This window comes from Astatotilapia calliptera, chromosome 6, assembly GCF_900246225.1.
Source record: "Astatotilapia calliptera chromosome 6, fAstCal1.2, whole genome shotgun sequence".
NCBI lineage: Eukaryota > Metazoa > Chordata > Actinopteri > Cichliformes > Cichlidae > Astatotilapia > Astatotilapia calliptera.
The window spans coordinates 37,713,233-37,729,804 of record NC_039307.1 but is presented as its reverse complement, the minus strand read 5'-3'; the positions used below and the strand labels follow the sequence as shown (position 1 = coordinate 37,729,804).

At 41.3% G+C, this 16,572-nt stretch overlaps 1 protein-coding gene across 2 annotated transcripts in view; it reads left to right on the top strand.

The window, feature by feature from the left end:
• usp34 (ubiquitin specific peptidase 34) overlaps nt 1–16,289 on the top strand; it is a 59,607-nt gene extending 43,318 nt beyond the window's left edge. For both annotated transcript variants that reach the window (XM_026172054.1, XM_026172052.1), the window contains exons 50-78: nt 19–72; nt 158–253; nt 347–411; nt 502–577; nt 1,023–1,070; nt 2,282–2,347; nt 2,461–2,541; nt 3,105–3,190; nt 4,207–4,375; nt 4,589–4,663; nt 4,862–5,013; nt 5,114–5,267; nt 5,375–5,419; nt 5,643–5,747; nt 7,189–7,336; nt 8,073–8,377; nt 8,495–8,824; nt 9,915–10,072; nt 10,235–10,313; nt 10,634–10,760; nt 12,220–12,327; nt 12,967–13,071; nt 13,673–13,797; nt 13,921–14,044; nt 14,171–14,250; nt 14,381–14,521; nt 14,667–14,807; nt 14,898–15,054; nt 15,244–16,289. In XM_026172054.1, the coding sequence (XP_026027839.1) occupies nt 19–72; nt 158–253; nt 347–411; nt 502–577; nt 1,023–1,070; nt 2,282–2,347; nt 2,461–2,541; nt 3,105–3,190; nt 4,207–4,375; nt 4,589–4,663; nt 4,862–5,013; nt 5,114–5,267; nt 5,375–5,419; nt 5,643–5,747; nt 7,189–7,336; nt 8,073–8,377; nt 8,495–8,824; nt 9,915–10,072; nt 10,235–10,313; nt 10,634–10,760; nt 12,220–12,327; nt 12,967–13,071; nt 13,673–13,797; nt 13,921–14,044; nt 14,171–14,250; nt 14,381–14,521; nt 14,667–14,807; nt 14,898–15,054; nt 15,244–15,983 (4,140 nt within the window). In that variant the 3' untranslated portion in view covers nt 15,984–16,289. The remainder of the gene's footprint in view (nt 1–18; nt 73–157; nt 254–346; nt 412–501; nt 578–1,022; nt 1,071–2,281; nt 2,348–2,460; nt 2,542–3,104; nt 3,191–4,206; nt 4,376–4,588; nt 4,664–4,861; nt 5,014–5,113; nt 5,268–5,374; nt 5,420–5,642; nt 5,748–7,188; nt 7,337–8,072; nt 8,378–8,494; nt 8,825–9,914; nt 10,073–10,234; nt 10,314–10,633; nt 10,761–12,219; nt 12,328–12,966; nt 13,072–13,672; nt 13,798–13,920; nt 14,045–14,170; nt 14,251–14,380; nt 14,522–14,666; nt 14,808–14,897; nt 15,055–15,243) is intronic.
• Nucleotides 16,290–16,572: the final 283 nt, after the last annotated feature.

Below are 16,572 nucleotides of genomic sequence, written 5' to 3'. Positions count from 1 at the left end.
ACTTTATTTATCTTTTAGACTAAAACCTACGACTCTGTCACTGACAAGTTTATGGACTTCTCCTTTGAGAAGGTGAGAATTTCTGGTCCATTTTTGTAGTTTTTATCCTCTGTGTTTGATCCAGAAGGTAACAATGAAATGATAATCAAACTTTCAGACACACAGTGCCTACATGCTCTTCTACAAGAGAGTGGAACCGGAGGATGACAATGGGAAGGACTTTAGTTTTGATGTCTCTCCTGATCTACTTGAGGTACTGACTGTGCTTTTTTTCTTTTAAACGTAGCAGATCTCTGTGCATTACTCCTATTAAATCCCTCATTTAATGTCCAACTCTCTCTTTCAGTGGATTTGGCACGACAACATGCAGTTTCTGCAGGATAAAAACATATTTGAACACACCTACTTTGGGTGAGCATAAATCAGTTTGTATTTTTGGTCACATCTTATTGGCCTTTTTGATCACTACTCACTCAATGGCACGACTTGTCATTGTTTCAGCTTCATGTGGCAGCTCTGCAGCAGCATCCCCAGCACCCTGCCAGACCCCAAAGCTGTCTCCCTCATGACTGCCAAGGTGAGAAGTAATACAAGCATTTAGCTATTATTTTCTGGCTTTTATTGACTTGAAACCTGGATTTTTGAGAAAATGTATAAACTGTAATTGTGCGAATTACTTTTTAAAATAAAAAGACTTTTTTGTTTTCACTTTACTACTACAAAAGTACTAAAAATGGAACAGTTCTCTCTTAAAATAAGGAAACTAGCTACTTCCTAGCTACTTTGGGTTTTGGATAAAACACACTGGAATAACAGCTGGCTGAAGCCCAATCTAGAAAATGAAAATGGGTAAAAGTTTCTGCATCTTTTACTCAGAAAGATGTTATTTTAATCTATTTTCTAACTGACCGCATTTTCTAAAAATATTTATACCATGCTGCGTGATGTCACTGATTTGCAATGCTAATTAGTTTAACTAAAACTTGCTTTTCTACTGTTGTTTTTTCCCCTTTCATTTGCAGCTCAGCACATCCTTTGTCCTTGAGACTTTCATTCACTCCAAGGAGAAGGTAATGCACACTCATCCTTAGGGATGGGTATTGATAAGCCTTTAACGATTCCGATTCCATTTTCGATTCTGTTTAACGATTCGATTCCTTATCGATTCTCTTATCGATTCTTTTTTTTTTAAAAGGAGAACACTAAAGTCGATTAGCTTAGAACTTTATTTTATATCTTCTCTTTGAACAAGATAGAAATTTAGGAGTAACATGGCCTTACAAACCCAACAGTGAGATCTTAAGAGATCCACAGCCTACGGCTCTTCAATGGGGTGTCACAGGGTCCCCAGGAAAAAAAATGTATATGTAAAATAATAAAATAAATATTCTCCTGTAGCAATAACAAAGTTTAACATAAATTATTCTGTAGCAATTACACAAGAATATCCAGTAATGTCCCTGCCTACAATTAAACACATTCACTTACCAAAGTGAAATCGGGGCATCTGCTGTGGCAAATGGGTGCAAGCCTTTGACCACAAACTTAGACACTGCTCGGTGACATTCGTCTATCCTGGCCTGAAAGGAGACGCTACCGGTAGACTGCAGCGAGAACTGCCAGCATCTGAGCCAGACTCTGTCTCTCTCATCATGGTTATCTAAATGCAACGCACAGTAATAGCAGGTTTTGTAATAAGGTAAATCGCGCTAACATAATGTGCAATGCTAATTGATTAGTTACCTGCAGTATTAACGGGAGAGGACGTGGAAACGCTACCGCTGCTGCTGGGTTGAGCTTCGCTAGTCCGGAGCGGATCAAAAACACGACATTCGTTGAATGCAATCGCGTGTTTTTTGAGCAAATGCTTTTGCATGTTCGTAGTGTTTCCTCCCTTTGATGAAATCTCTACTTTGCAAGTATTGCACGTTGCCCTGTTGTCATCCTTTCTCATAAAGTGTAACCAAACTTTTGAGCGTTTGTGCCGCTCAGGCGCCGTGTTTCCTACTGGGTAAAAGACGCTACTCAACGTGATGACGTCATTCGGGGCGACTGGAATCGATAAGGGAATCGTTTATAAAAGTGGCAAACGATTCCAAGGAATTGAAACAGTGGGAACCGGTTCTCAACAAGAACCGGTTTTCGATACCCATCCCTACTCATCCTTATCACTGTTATCATTTTCTGAGTGTTGTTAATTTGTAAAGATAAGTGGAAAGAAAGGGGAGGAGGAAGGAAGTTACTGATAGACTGTTAATCCTTTCTGCTCTGCTACCTCCAGCCCACCATGCTGCAGTGGATTGAACTGCTGACCAAACAGTTCAACAACAGCCAGGCCGCCTGCGAGGTTTGAGTTTTAAACCTTTTTTATTCTGGTGATTACAGCAAAGTAAATGGATACTGTGAATAAACTTTTTTCTTTTTTTTGCACAACCTTTGATCATTATTTTTCTGTTTCAGTGGTTTTTAGACCGGATGGCTGATGACAACTGGTGGCCGATGCAGATCCTAATAAAGTGTCCCAATCAGATTGTCAGACAGGTCAGGGACAAGTCATAAAACATCACTGTACACAAAACAAACCTCAAAAAACAACAACATTCACAATACTGAAACTGGACTAATGTGCTCAAAAATACTAATTGTGTAGCTAAAGGGGAAAAAAATGATGTGGCACGACGGAAGGAGAGCAGCAAGAGTGAAAGGATGTATGGTTTGGAGAAGGTGGCTCTGACCTAAAAGACAGGCAGAGCTCGACGTAGTGGAAGATTAGAAAACTAGACAGGCAAGACTGAGAATGTTTAGACATGTGCACATATGGGACAGTGGATATATTGGATTTAAAGGGGAAAAAACAGAAGGTTCATTTATGTAGTGAACGAAGACACAGGCAGATGTGTGATTCTAAGAAAAGGGTTAGATTGAGGTGGAGGAGACAGTACTACACCAAAACGACTCATAAGTACTTATATTTTATTTTTTCCCAATGTTTATAGCTATATTGTAACTCTTTTTACGTCATTCTGAACTTATTGTCAGTGGAAGTTTGTCTTTAAATTGACTTTTAAATGTAAATTTTCTTGTTTTAATTTGTTGTCTTCCAGATGTTCCAGAGGTTGTGTATTCACGTTATCCAGAGGTTGCGGCCAGTTCATGCTCATCTCTACCTGCAGCCTGGCATGGAGGATGGGTATGTCACTCATTATTGTGGGACAGGTTTCCCTGATCAAAACATTTTCTCCAAGATTAGGAGTCTCAAAGTCTTCCATTAAGGCCTTTTCACACCGAACATGCAAAGTCTGTGCAAATATTTTGTGCATTAAAAATAGTTTTCAACTAAACCATTCTTAATGTAGCTGTTCATGTAAATTCACTAGACAAATTATTATTATTATTATTATTATTATCCAAATAATAGATCTGACCAACTGGATGACTGCATTTGGCAGCAAGTGCGCTCCTATGACGATTCGTGCATCGGTACTGAATGTACACTGATAGTTCTCTTTCATAGCATTCATTTCGTGTCTCACTATGAGACTGCCTCCTGCGAGACTTCATCAGAAGCTTAAATGCCATTACGCCAGACGTTACCGCAGGGGTGGGGGAACTCTGGGCCTCAAAGGCCGGTGTCCTGCAGGTTTTAGATGTGTCCTTGATCCAACACAGCTGATTGAAATGGCTAAATTATGCCTTACAGGCTGGCTAAGTGACACCCATGTCAGGAGGGACTAGTGCCTCCCTGTATAATAGGCTGACATAGCGTTAATGTCATTCAAAAACCTCTTCTCGCTTTTCGGAAGGAACCGAAAGCCTTTAAGATTGTATCATTTTGTTTATTTTACTTCTTTTCCTACTGGGATAAAGATCAAATAAAGCAAAAATAAGAAAAAAATCGACCACACTGTTACTTAAAACACTGGCCCAGAATTTTACAGTTCATCCCTGCTATCTTTATTGCTTAGCAACACAACCCACTTAAATCTCATGTGGTACATTTTTGCCATGCAAGGTGTGCAGCACAAACACAGTGTTGTGTCTGTGAAATCAGATGGCCACACAGATCCAAGCAGGAGCTACGTGTCACTCAGTGTCTGTGCCACACTAGACTCTGAGAAAAAAACTTGTGGCTCCACATGAACTAAAGAGTTTAGATGTGTCATTAGATACCTCAGTCTCAGAACCTCTGCTCCTGTGTCTGTTCAGCTCTGACGACATGGATGGGCCAGTGGAGGATATCGGCAGCCGGTCCTGTGTCACTCGCTTTGTTAAGACCCTCCTCTCTATCATGGAGCACGGCGTCAAGCCTCACAGCAAACACCTGACTGAGTACTTCGCTTTTCTGTATGAGTTTGCCAAGATGGGCGAGGAGGAGGTAAATTGAGTTTTGCAGCCTGAAATCACTTAGTGTGGAAAAAAAAAAAAAAGAAACCTGACACTATTTTGCTTTTTCTTTGGGTCTTTCTTCTCAGCTAACAGTTGACACAGCATGATTTTGAGTCCTTTTTTAGTTTCATAAATGTGGTTTGGTTATTTTCCCCCTTCCTTGTTAAAAACAATTAATATTTTTTGTGTTTTGTGTCCACAGAGTCAGTTCCTGTTGTCACTACAAGCCATTTCTATCATGGTGCATTTCTACATGGGAACAAAAGGCCCTGAGAATGTAAGCTTACACACTGCTTATATTTCACAACTCATTTATTTACAGTAATATTATCAAAGAGAGATTTAATCTGAATGGTTCTGTTTCTTTGTAATATTATTTGTCTTTTTTAAATGAAGTAACACCCAGCCTGTAGTTATATTGTGTTTAGAAGACATGACCTAATTATAAGAAGGACCTAACCAACGTCCTTCTCAGCCTCAGGTAGAGGTGCTGTCAGAGGAGGAAGGAGAGGAGGAGGACGAGGAAGAAGACATCTTGTCTCTGGCTGAAGAAAAATATCGTCCTGCAGCTTTGGAGAAGATGATCGCACTCATTGCTCTGCTGGTGGAGCAGTCTCGCTCTGAGAGGTGCGAGTATACAACATGCATGCATTTTTCTGTTTAGATTCATTCTCATTAGAATTAAGCATTCAAGCAGCCACTGCGTTCTCCTCTCCTCTCTGTCCAGACATCTGACTCTGTCCCAGAGCGACATGGCAGCGCTGACTGGAGGGAAGGGCTTCCCTTTCCTCTTCCAGCACATCAGAGATGGCATCAACATCAGGCAGACCTGTAACCTCATATTTAGCCTCTGTCGCTATAATAACCGGCTGGCTGAACATGTATGTTTGTAGGAAATGGACTGAGTAAATGTTGCAATGACTGCCACCTATACAAGTGTAAAATGCATCCATTTAAATTTTCTCATGTTGAATGCTTCTCTCTGCAGATTGTGTCGATGCTCTTCACCTCGATTGCAAAGCTGACTCCTGAGGTAAGCACCACAGAAATGAAACTGGGCTTAAAATCATCTTTATTTGAAAAAACAATCGAATCTAGCCTTTGTTCATTTTGTTTTCCTGAATAGATAGAAACTGAACTTCTGTCTATTCACGTTTGTTAACTTGCCTTTGTAATAACGCTTAATAAACCATTTAAAAATATGGTGTAGTGATACAAAAATGATTTTTCATGACCCCCCCCTTAAATTCTGTTAGGCTGCCAATCCTTTCTTCAAGCTGCTAACAATGTTGATGGAGTTTGCGGGTGGACCTCCGGGGATGCCTTCCTTTGCTTCCTACATTCTCCAAAGGATCTGGGAGGTAAACCCTGACACACTAATATTTTCCATTTGTTTAGATCTAATAAAAGGATTTAATGTAATATGTAGTTATCATTATCAAAAGAAAACCTCTCTGGGTTTTGTTAAATACAGGTCTTCAAAAAGTTGATCAAATGTCATTTACTAGAAATAATATTAGTTATAATTTTGGTGCTTTGCCAAAATTTGATCCTTTTAGGCTGGACAAAACTATACTGCATAAAAATATGGTTTCCTTTGTTTATAGTTCAATAGTTGCTTCCAACGTTCATTTCAACATTTCAGGTTGCTCAGAAAATTTCTGTTTCTGGCTTTGTTATAACCCCAAATCACTATTTTAATGATTTGGGGTTTTTTAACCATAATTCCATGCATGGATGTGTCAAAGAAAGATGTACCTGGGTCATGTGGGAGTTTACACGTGCTTTGTAGACTTGAGCCTCATCCCTCAGGTGATTCTGTACAAGGTCCTTACAGAATAGTGGGTGTCTGGCTCATATTTAGGAGCTATTAGATCCCTGTACGAGTGCAGCGAGAGCTTGATCTGCATTACTGGCAATAACTCGTTCTTTTCGGTGGGTGTGGGATTTTGCTCCGGCTGCCCTTTGCCCCTAATTTCTAGGCGTAGCCAGATGGCGGAATCGCAGCTCTGGTTTTTGCAGATGATGTGGTTCTGTTGGCTTCATCAGGTTGGGGCTTCCACCTTGCACCAAGCGTTTCATAGCAGATTGAGGCAATGGTTCTCAGCTGGATAGGGGTGGAATTCCCACTCTGGCTCAGGGACAAGTTGCTGCACTAAGTAGATCAATTTAAGTATTTCTGGTTCACGAGTGAGAGTAGAGTATAGCAGGAGATTGACAGACTGCCGATTTATCGGTTGATCTATGTCCCCACCCTCACGTATATGACCAAATGAATGAGATTGCAGATACAAGCAGCAGAAATTAATTCTCTCCAAAGGGTGGCTGTGCTTTCTCTCAAGGAGGGGTGAGAAATTCAGTCATTTGCAAGGCACTCAGAATAGAGTTACGATTTTTCCACATTGAAAGGACCCAGCTGAGGTGGTTTGGGCATGTCCTACCAGGATAAGGTCCTGAAGTGTAGGCCCAGGGCATCCTGGAGAGAGTTCCCCTGGATGAGCTGGAGGATGTGACTTTGAACACGGGCTTCTGGGTTTCTTTGCTTGGGCTACTGCCCTTGTGACCCAGCCCTAGATAAGTGGTGGAAGATGGATGAATGGAATGAGATCCATACATGTAGTTGCAACTGGTTTACATCTTATTTATCAATAAAGTAAACTTGCACCACATGCAGGATCAAAAGTCAATAAAACCAAACAGAAAAAATTAGGTCAGTGTTTAGGATTGCCATTTTAAAATGAATATACTGCTTATAAAGTCCTTATTAAATATATGCTGTCTCATCTGTGTGCCTCCTGTCAGGTGATTGAGTACAATCCATCCCAATGTCTGGACTGGCTGGCTGTGCAGACTCCCAGGAACAAACTGGCCCACAGCTGGGTGCTGCAGAACATGGAGAACTGGGTAGAACGCTTCCTGCTGGCACACAACTATCCCCGAGTCCGCACGTGTAAGGGCCTCTGCATTGTCTCATTGTATTTAGTTTCATGTTCTTTTTTTTAACAAACACTCAACAGGGAGTTAAACCAACTACGAATGAAAAGACATTGTGCCAGTGTTTAAAAAGGTGGATTAAATTCTGAAAACTGAGAACTTTAGAAGCCAAAACAAATATAACGTTAAGTTTTTTTAAAAAAATGCTAATTATTAAATTAAACAGCCCTTTAGTGTACACAACCCAATTTTTACTTTGACTATATAGATATACATTCTTCCTTTATTGTTAATGTAAATAGAACTTTACTAATAGTGTAACCTGCTTCTTAAAATAGCCAGGGCTCTCACAGAAAAGAATCTCAAGATTAAATATGATGGTTAAATAAAGATGGTTAAAGAGATTTGCATGGTTCACATTTCCTCATTAGTCTTACAGTGGCTGTTGCTGCAGCACTAAGTTCATCCATTGTCGAAATGAGCGGTTTTAGCTCCCTGTAAGCTAAATTTCTTCTGATTGGGCTTCTGTATTGACTACCAGAGCGATGTCTGAGATGACCAAAAAAAAATCTGCAAACTATGAGACCATTCAAGTCCAAAAAAACTCAAGCCTGTTTAATAAGAGCAGAGCATTCTGTCAATAATGAAAAGACCACCTTTAAAAACAACATGTTTAAATTAACATGAGGTACCACTGCAGCCACAGTAGTCCTTTGTTTATGATAGCAGTTAACTCTCTCTTCTCCCTCTAGCTGCTGCATACCTCCTGGTCTCCCTCATCCCCAGCAACTCCTTTCGACAGATGTTCCGCTCCACACGCTCCCTCCACTTGCCGACCCGTGAGCTCCCACTGTCCCCCGACACCACCGTGGTTCTCCACCAGGTCTACAACCTGTTGCTAGGGCTGCTGGGACGTGCCAAGCTGTATGTGGATGCCAGTGTTCATGGTACTACCAAACTGGTGCAGTATTTCAGCTTCATGACTTACTGCCTCATCTCCAAGACGGAGAAACTCATGTTCTCTGGCTACTTCATGGACCTCTGGAACCTCTTCCAGGTACATCTTTCTTTGACTGCGAAGATATTTTTAAAGATTTGTACCGATTGTACACTTCAATGTGCGTGTCCGAGTCTTAGGTGCAGAATTTAGAACTTTTTTCTTTCACGTTTTCAGCCGAAACTGTCAGAGCCAGCCATTGCAACCAACCACAATAAGCAGGCACTGCTGTCCTTCTGGTACAACGTTTGTGTGGATTGTCCGGAGAACGTCCGGCTAGTGGTGCAGAACCCTGTGGTGACCAAAAACATTGCCTTCAACTATATCTTGGCTGACCACGATGACCAGGAGGTGGTGCTATTCAACCGCGGCATGCTCCCTGCCTACTATGGCATCCTGCGCATGTGCTGCGAGCAGTCGACTGCTTTCACCCGCCAACTAGCATCACACCAAAACATCCAGTGGGCCTTCAAGAACTTGACTCCACATGCCAGCCAGTATCCAGGGGTGAGAGGACAGTCAGACTTCTAGCAGTGATGTGACTTTATTGTCCATAGCACTTTGAAAATTCCCCACCTAAAAGCAAAACATAAAGGAAGTCTTTAATTGTTAACCCTTTAAAGCCGGTTGGAGCGGGCACGCTCCTTTTTGCGTAACCATTTTTAAATCCCAGTAGCACTGCAACCGTGTAAGCTAGCGCAATAATTTGTTTTGCATATGAAACCGGAGGAGTTGTACTTACATCTGATGCCATCAGCTTGTCCTCGGTCACGGTTTCCTTCCACATAAAGCTTTGCAAAAATTGCATAAAAAGCTCTTGCAGGAACAAAAACATAATATTCCAGAAACACGCTTTGCCGATCCTATCAGCGTTCGTAACACTTCCCACAGTGAAACAGACGTCAGCGCAAACTATCGCATGTCCACCATTTCCTGGCCGAAACCAGAAGTGACGTCATTTTCGCGGAAAATGTAGTTTTTTATTTGTAGGCCTTAAGAGCCTATACTGGTGTTTTTATAAGTCATGTTTGACTTTATGCTTTTCTGAATGGTTTCTGGGATGCTTAGAACTCGATTTGCACTGCTGGAAATAGTTTATTTTGATGTACATGCTGTTTTCTTTGCAAATTTGCATCATAGGATTGTTTTTCGTTTTTCCTGCAGTATATAAAAAATGGTGTATCTCCAAAATAAAACTATGAAGACACTAAAAATAAATTTCTATTCTATTTTTTGCAACTTTTTTGTATTTAAAGTTTTGAGGGATAAGCCTCTTAAATTTCTCCAAGTAGAAATATATGTAAAAAAAACAAAAACAATTTTCAATTTTTTTGTAGTTTATTGCACTTTTTTGCAATTAATGTAGTTACTATGGACTTAATGCAGACATATTATTAAAATCTGGGCTATAACAGTTGTATTGATGTATAGCAACTTGAAATGCTCCCAAAAATGGCACTACAGCATGTAAAAATATAAAGTAAGCTCTGGCGGACTTGGTTCTATGGTAGGTCTTAAAGGGTTAAAGATCTTGCCTTGGTTATGTTTATTTGTGATAATGTAAAAATCATAACCGCTGATGTGCTTCTCCCTGCAGGCAGTGGAGGAACTGTTCAATTTGATGCAGCTGTTTGTGGCGCAGCGAGCTGAGATGAGGGAAGAGGAAGTGGAGGACATTAAACAATTTAAGAAGACCACTATTAGCTGCTACCTCCGCTGTCTGGATGGGCGCTCCTGTTGGACCACACTTATCAGGTAAGAACACACACACACTTTTATCACTGAAGGTCTTGTGAAGCTTGTTTTTGTAACCTGGTGAAGATGTTTGTCACAGAAACTGTCCATTTTGTATCAGAGTTTGGAAAGTTTACTGACGTTACTTTCTAAGTTGACCTTTCTCTGTGCTGTTCCTCTCAGTGCCTTCAGAGTTCTGCTGGAGAATGACGAGGACCGACTGTTGGTAGTCTTCAACAGAGGACTTATCCTAATGACTGAGGTACAATCCAGGTCTCTTCTAAATATTACAAAAAGAATTGCTAAATTAAGCTATCGTCTCATCTTTCTATGCTGCCATAATCCAATTCATTTTCATGCATCATCTGCCTTTTTTGGCATTATATTTAAAACAGGCCAAAGGGAATCATTAATATCTGGATTTAAAAAGATAAAATTAAATATAGTATATTACAAGTGCATTTAAAATATGTATATGTACATGAAAATAAAATTTGCATTTCATTGCTTACTACATTTTTTTTTTAACCCTTCCAAATCTAATAAGTAAAGCTATGTGCACTGTTTGTTTGTTCCCTGCAGTCCTTCAACACTCTGCACATGATGTACCATGAGGCGACAGCATGCCACGTCACTGGAGACTTGGTGGAGCTGCTCTCCATCTTTCTTTCTGTCCTCAAAGCCACCAGGCCATACCTGCAGCGCAAAGGTGTGCACCATCCCCTACTGTTTAACAGGGCGAACACATGTAATAGTAACACAGGTTAAACAGTTAAAACTAATAGTTTGTCCTTCCCACTGGCACCAGGTGCTTGCCCAAAGAAGGTTATGTGATTGTTGGGCGTTTTCTCTATAATTGCAGGATCTTTACAATATCAAGGCCCTTGAGGCCACTGCTGTTGTGATGTGGCGCTGTAAAATGAAACTGTAGTTAATGCAACATGTTAGCAAGAAGTTAGGCTTTGTAGGTGAATTCCAGTTTTCACTTGATAAGATAAGATAACCTTTATTAGTCCCACACGTGGGAAATTTGTTGATAGTACGTATGCAGAGCTAGAAGCTGTTTGTGGTTATTCTGCCAGATTTGAAATAGTGCAGCAGTGAGCTACACTGACTCGTAGCACAGGAGTGTCACTTTGGCTCCGGTAGTTTTTTAGTCTTATTAATTGAAGTTGCTGTGCTCTTGTTCATAAAGAGGTGTGGTTAGTTGGATGATTGTTGTGCGATCACTACTTTGATTTTTGCCATTAAAAAGGAGATGACCATACTAAGACATAAAACCCCAGGACAGCATTACACTACAGAAGAGTTGATCTGTCTGGCATGAAGTAAATGAATGTGCAAAAAATGTGACCTTAGGGAAGATGAGATGAGATAACCTTTATTGGTGGGAAATGTGTTTTGTTAAAGCAGAAAGTGGACAGTGCAAAGTTACATAGCAAAAATTAGAAAAACACTGGAATAGGATAAGAATCAACTGTACACAATAGAATAGAATAAAATACAAATGCTATGTACGACTGAGTATAATACAACGATGTCAGGAAAACAACGAATGCCTGAAACATATTTGGAGATGCACTGATTGCACTTTTCTTGGGCAGTTACTGCTGCAAATGTGAAATATTGTTTTCATAACAAAACTGAGCAGTGACTTTAGTATCTGCTCAACAAGTAGATACAAGTGAAACAAAAGTGCTCTGATACTGGAAAAAATGAGTTGCTGTACATCCTTCTTTATTTGGCAGCTACAGATTCATATAGTAAATACAAATGTTAACTACTTGCATCATTTCACCAGACTTCACCGTTTTAATAGTCTTCATTTTTCTCATAACTGCTTTGGTTTTTTTCTTTTCTTCCATTGCTCATGCCGAGGCTGCTGGCTTACAGCTGGCTCTGATCTCTGGATAGCTTTAACTTCAGCCACTTTGTATTTTTAGCTCCTATAAAATGACAATTTTTTTGTGTTTAGAAATTATGATACACAAACTTTAACCAGTGAACATGAAATGTCCCTGAATCTGACTCTGAACATCCAAGAAGCAGCTCTGGTACAGTGTACCAACTCCATTGGTTACAAAGGGCTGTATTAGAGTAAAATATCTGCAGATGTGTGTTCTCGTATTTGTGCTGATCTTTTGTTTTTTCTCTCTCCTGTTACCCAGATGTGAAACAGGCTCTGATCCAGTGGCAGGAGAGGATTGACTTTGCCCACAAGCTTCTCACTCTGCTGAACTCTTATAGCCCACCTGAGCTCCGCAACGCCTGCTTGGGTAACACTCACCTTTGATAACCCACCAGCTAACATTCAAGTATATTAAGTTAGGTCAGATGTTTATATACACTTATTATGGACATGTATGTCCTGGTAATTTGGGGCTTTTAAACATTTATTTGAACTGTTCCTACAACGTGCTAACTTGATAAAGCCAAGTCCTGTGATCTCATTAGTGATTGTGATTGGCTACAACTGGTAGTTTGTCTTTGCCAGGATGATAAAGATTTGTTTGACAGCATTCATTGGACTCACCAATGCTCAGAACAATGGGAAAGTCCAAAGAGCTCAGCGTGGGAAGGAAAAACTACTGCGCTCCTTCTTAATCTTCACTAAGTGCTTGTTCACAGGGGATTGTCTGATTTTTGAAGGGTTTCTGCCTTACAATTTAAAGACCAGTGATCACATTGAATTGAGTATTATGAACACTTTTGACTCTGTGTGATTGTGTGTACATTTTTGGCAACTATTGTAGCCAAACTCTAGAAAACAGAAATCATCCTTTGTTCCAGCTGAGACAGAGTAGAATTTGGCTAGCAGAATACATATCTGCGTCTCTCTAAAAATGTAACGGGTCAGATGTAGAAATAATTGGAAGTTTTAGAAAGTGTCCTGTAACGTGATGTTCTTGTTGCAGATGTGCTGAAGGAACTCGTTCTGCTGAGTCCTCATGACTTCCTGCACACTCTAGTCCCCTTCTTACAACACAACCACTGCACATACCACCACAGCAATATCCCCAGTAAGTCTTCTCCTCATTATTCATGTTGATTGTCCTCTTTTGGTTTGCATTCTTGTTTTATAGCTTAAAATGGATCCCCAAGAACATGGTAGCTTTGCATGATGCCGTTCATTGCTAGATGTCACAGCTTCTCCTTGAATGTTCTTTTTCTTTTTGACTGTTAGTCATTTTCATATCAGCTTTGTTTCCAAACCTTTTTCTATATTTTCTTTTCTTTTTTCAATTTTGATTTACTAGCATACGCACCGTGGTAACAACAAAATATTAATGGTAAACATCAGTATATGAGGCCTGTTGTCTCACAGTGACATCAAACGGTAACCAAAGAGTAGAACAGAGATTACTTACATGAACATTTGTCTCAGTGTTTGAAACTTGAGCCATTTTTAATGATAATCATCCACCGTTTGAACAGTACATATTTGACAAATATACTGTCTGATGTTCTTCAAGTTAAGCTTTTATAATCCAAAAGGTTTTTAAGTAAAACCTTCAGTGGTTTCGACTTTTAAAAATCTCTGGTTCATCTTTACTTAAACTCTTTCAGATTAAATTAAAAATCTGGCTTTCTTTTCACTGACTTTTAATTGTCCCTGTGCAGTGTCGTTTGGTCCTTACCTGCCATGCAGAGAGAACCTCAAACTTATGGGAGCCAAAAACAACATCCGACCTCCAAGACCGGAGCTGAACATGTGTCTGCTGCCTTCACTGGTGGAGAGCAGCAAGGTACGGTTATCTGTTCCTGCTCCAAATCGTTTTGTGTCAGCAGTAAAAGAAACCTCAACAGAAAACCTTCAGTACCTGCAGAGGCTTGGTGTTGGTGGTAATATTTGTTTGTGTCCATCTCAGGGTAAAGATGAGGTGTACGATCGAATGCTGCTGGATTATTTCCTGTCCTACCATAAGTTCATTCACTTGCTGTGTCGCGTTGCCATCAACTGTGAGAAATTCACAGATACACTTGTCAAGCTAAGTACGTGTTTGTATTTCCACTGTTATCATTATAGCATACTGATCAAACCGTAAATTGTCTGCAAGCACACATGAATTTGCACAGAAACATAGATGTTTCCATGTTAATGCTCTGCCTCCCTCTCAGGTGTGTTGATAGCGTATGAAGGACTTCCCCTCCATCTTGCGCTTTTCCCCAAACTGTGGACAGAGCTCTGTCAGTCACAGGTACAGCTGCGTTCCTCTGATTTCACTCATTTCAACCATTTTTAAGGTCAGGCCTTGTTAATAGACTCGGGCTCTTTGGATATGGACAGCAGCACAATGGTAAATCCTTCTCATCTCGCTCTTCTTTCAGTCTGTTATGGCTAAAACGTGTGTGAAGCTGCTCTGTGAAGACCCAGCCTTCAGCGAGTACATTAAATGTATCCTAATGGACGAGAGGACCTTTCTGAACAACAACGTGGCCTACACCTTCCTTAACTGCTTTTTGCACAAGGTATAAAAAGTTTCAGCTTTTCTTGTAGGAATCCTAAATAGTCACTACATTTGATCAAGGTTGTACCCAGTTTGTACTGATTGTCCAAATGATGTTGCATTTTAATTTGTAATTAAATGGAGAATAAAAATTTGTGTATGTGTAGGTCCAGGTTTTGTCTGGTCCCAGCTGCTCCAACCTCATTGGTGTTTTGGTGACAAACCTGCTGAGTGAACGGAGCAGTCTGCAGCCTGAACTGGCAGCTCATCGCCTGGAGCTTAACAAGACCAGCAGCCTGCTCAATGCTGTATGCATGCATGCACACACTCATAGAACAGTCCTCCTGATACATGGTGCCACTGTTTTCTCATTGTTTGATCTCTCTTCTCTTTGTCAGGACCTGAGGGCATTGATGTTGCTGTTGTCTGTGCAGCCTTCTCAGGCCATTGACCCAGCTTTCCTCCCAGCCCTGCAAGAGCTTCTGAGCTGCTGTCGTGCTTGTCTCCAGCAACGCAGCACTCTAGAGCTGGAGGCCAAAGACCACAAATGCAAAGGTATAACATGCCATTCAATCACTAAACCAAAACACAACCTCAATTTGAGCACATTTCTTTGGGTTGACCATTTAGGCAGAATAATCTGGAGTATGACTCAACAAAGTAGACTTTGTGAAAAATTTAAAGTCAGTGCTGTAAATGATGTAGAATAGTGGCTCCTTTCAGTAACAGTCTGTTTGTTGTCAGCTGAGGATGAAGGGGCGACCCCGGTGAAGCGGCGGAGGGTGAGCGGTGATGACGACAGAGCCGGAGATGGAGGAGCCCAGCTCTACGCCGCCTCCACCTCCTCTTCAACTCTTCCGCCCTGCAGTGATCCAAAGCCTGACCAACAGGAGGCGCTAACACCCACAAGCACCTCAGACACGGAAACACGAGATTCCTCATCACTGATCGACCCAGGCACTGAGCAGGATCCGCCCTCTCCTGACCCCATGCCCACCTCCTCTAGAAATCTGGACTCCTCTCCCAAAGAGGAAAAGATGGAGGGCTCTTCGTCGTCATCCTCCTCGTTTTCCTCCTCCTCCTCCTCCCTGCTGCAGGAGACGGGAGAGGGGTTTGTCCAGGGGGAGGAGCCTGAGCTGCAGCAACATGTGGTGCCACGCGAGGAGAACGACGAGGTGGGAGATCAACGGGAGGGGAGAAGGGATGAGGCCGTGTCTACCTGCTCAGAGGAGGTGAAGGAAGAGAAGGAGATGAGCTCTAAGACCAGCAGCAGCCCGGCCCCACCCCTTTCAGAGGATGCTGCTTTCCCATCAGGGCTGGTGGGGGAGGGTCCAGATGGCTGTGGCAGCCACTCCTCCTCCTCCTCACAGATGTTCCAGAGCGTTGGCCCCCCACCTGACACGCTGGACATGCTGTACAGGACGGTGGAAGCCACCATTGCCATTGTTACCAAACTTTCTATTAAAGGCCAGCCCTCTTCATGACATCATCAACTGACCACCGCCATATCTTGAATTCCCTCCCCCCCTTTTCTCTCTGCTATGGACGTCTGACTTCAGCTCAGAGGAAACAAACTTTCTCCTGTTCATTATGTTTCTTCTTCTTCTGCTGGTTTTGTGCTGCTGTTTGTTGCCTTCTGCCGATGTTCAGTCGGACGCTTTCTCCAGCTTCAGCGGCTCCCGCCGCTCTTTTCGCATTATAAGATTGCGACTCCACGCAGAGCCAACATCTCCTTTGAGAAATAAAGAAGAAAAGCAGAAAAAGTAGTACAGACTACAGCACATTTTTTTTAAAGGGTGGGTGGGTGAGTGGGCTTGGTGGGTTTTTTTTTTTTTTTTGGTTTTTTTTCTTGGTGTGTTTTTATACTGATTTTATTTGAGCTTTGCTGTAAAGGGGAAAGGTTTACAGAACTTTTGTCTCCTCTGTATGTAATTTAATTTTATTGCATTTTTACTGTGTATAAAAACAAACAAACAAAAAAAAAAACAAAAAAAAAAGGTTGTCCTCTGTGCCAGTTTTGTACTTTATGAACAAGGCAAGAAAAGTTGCCTTGAGTTTTTCTGTGGTTTAATT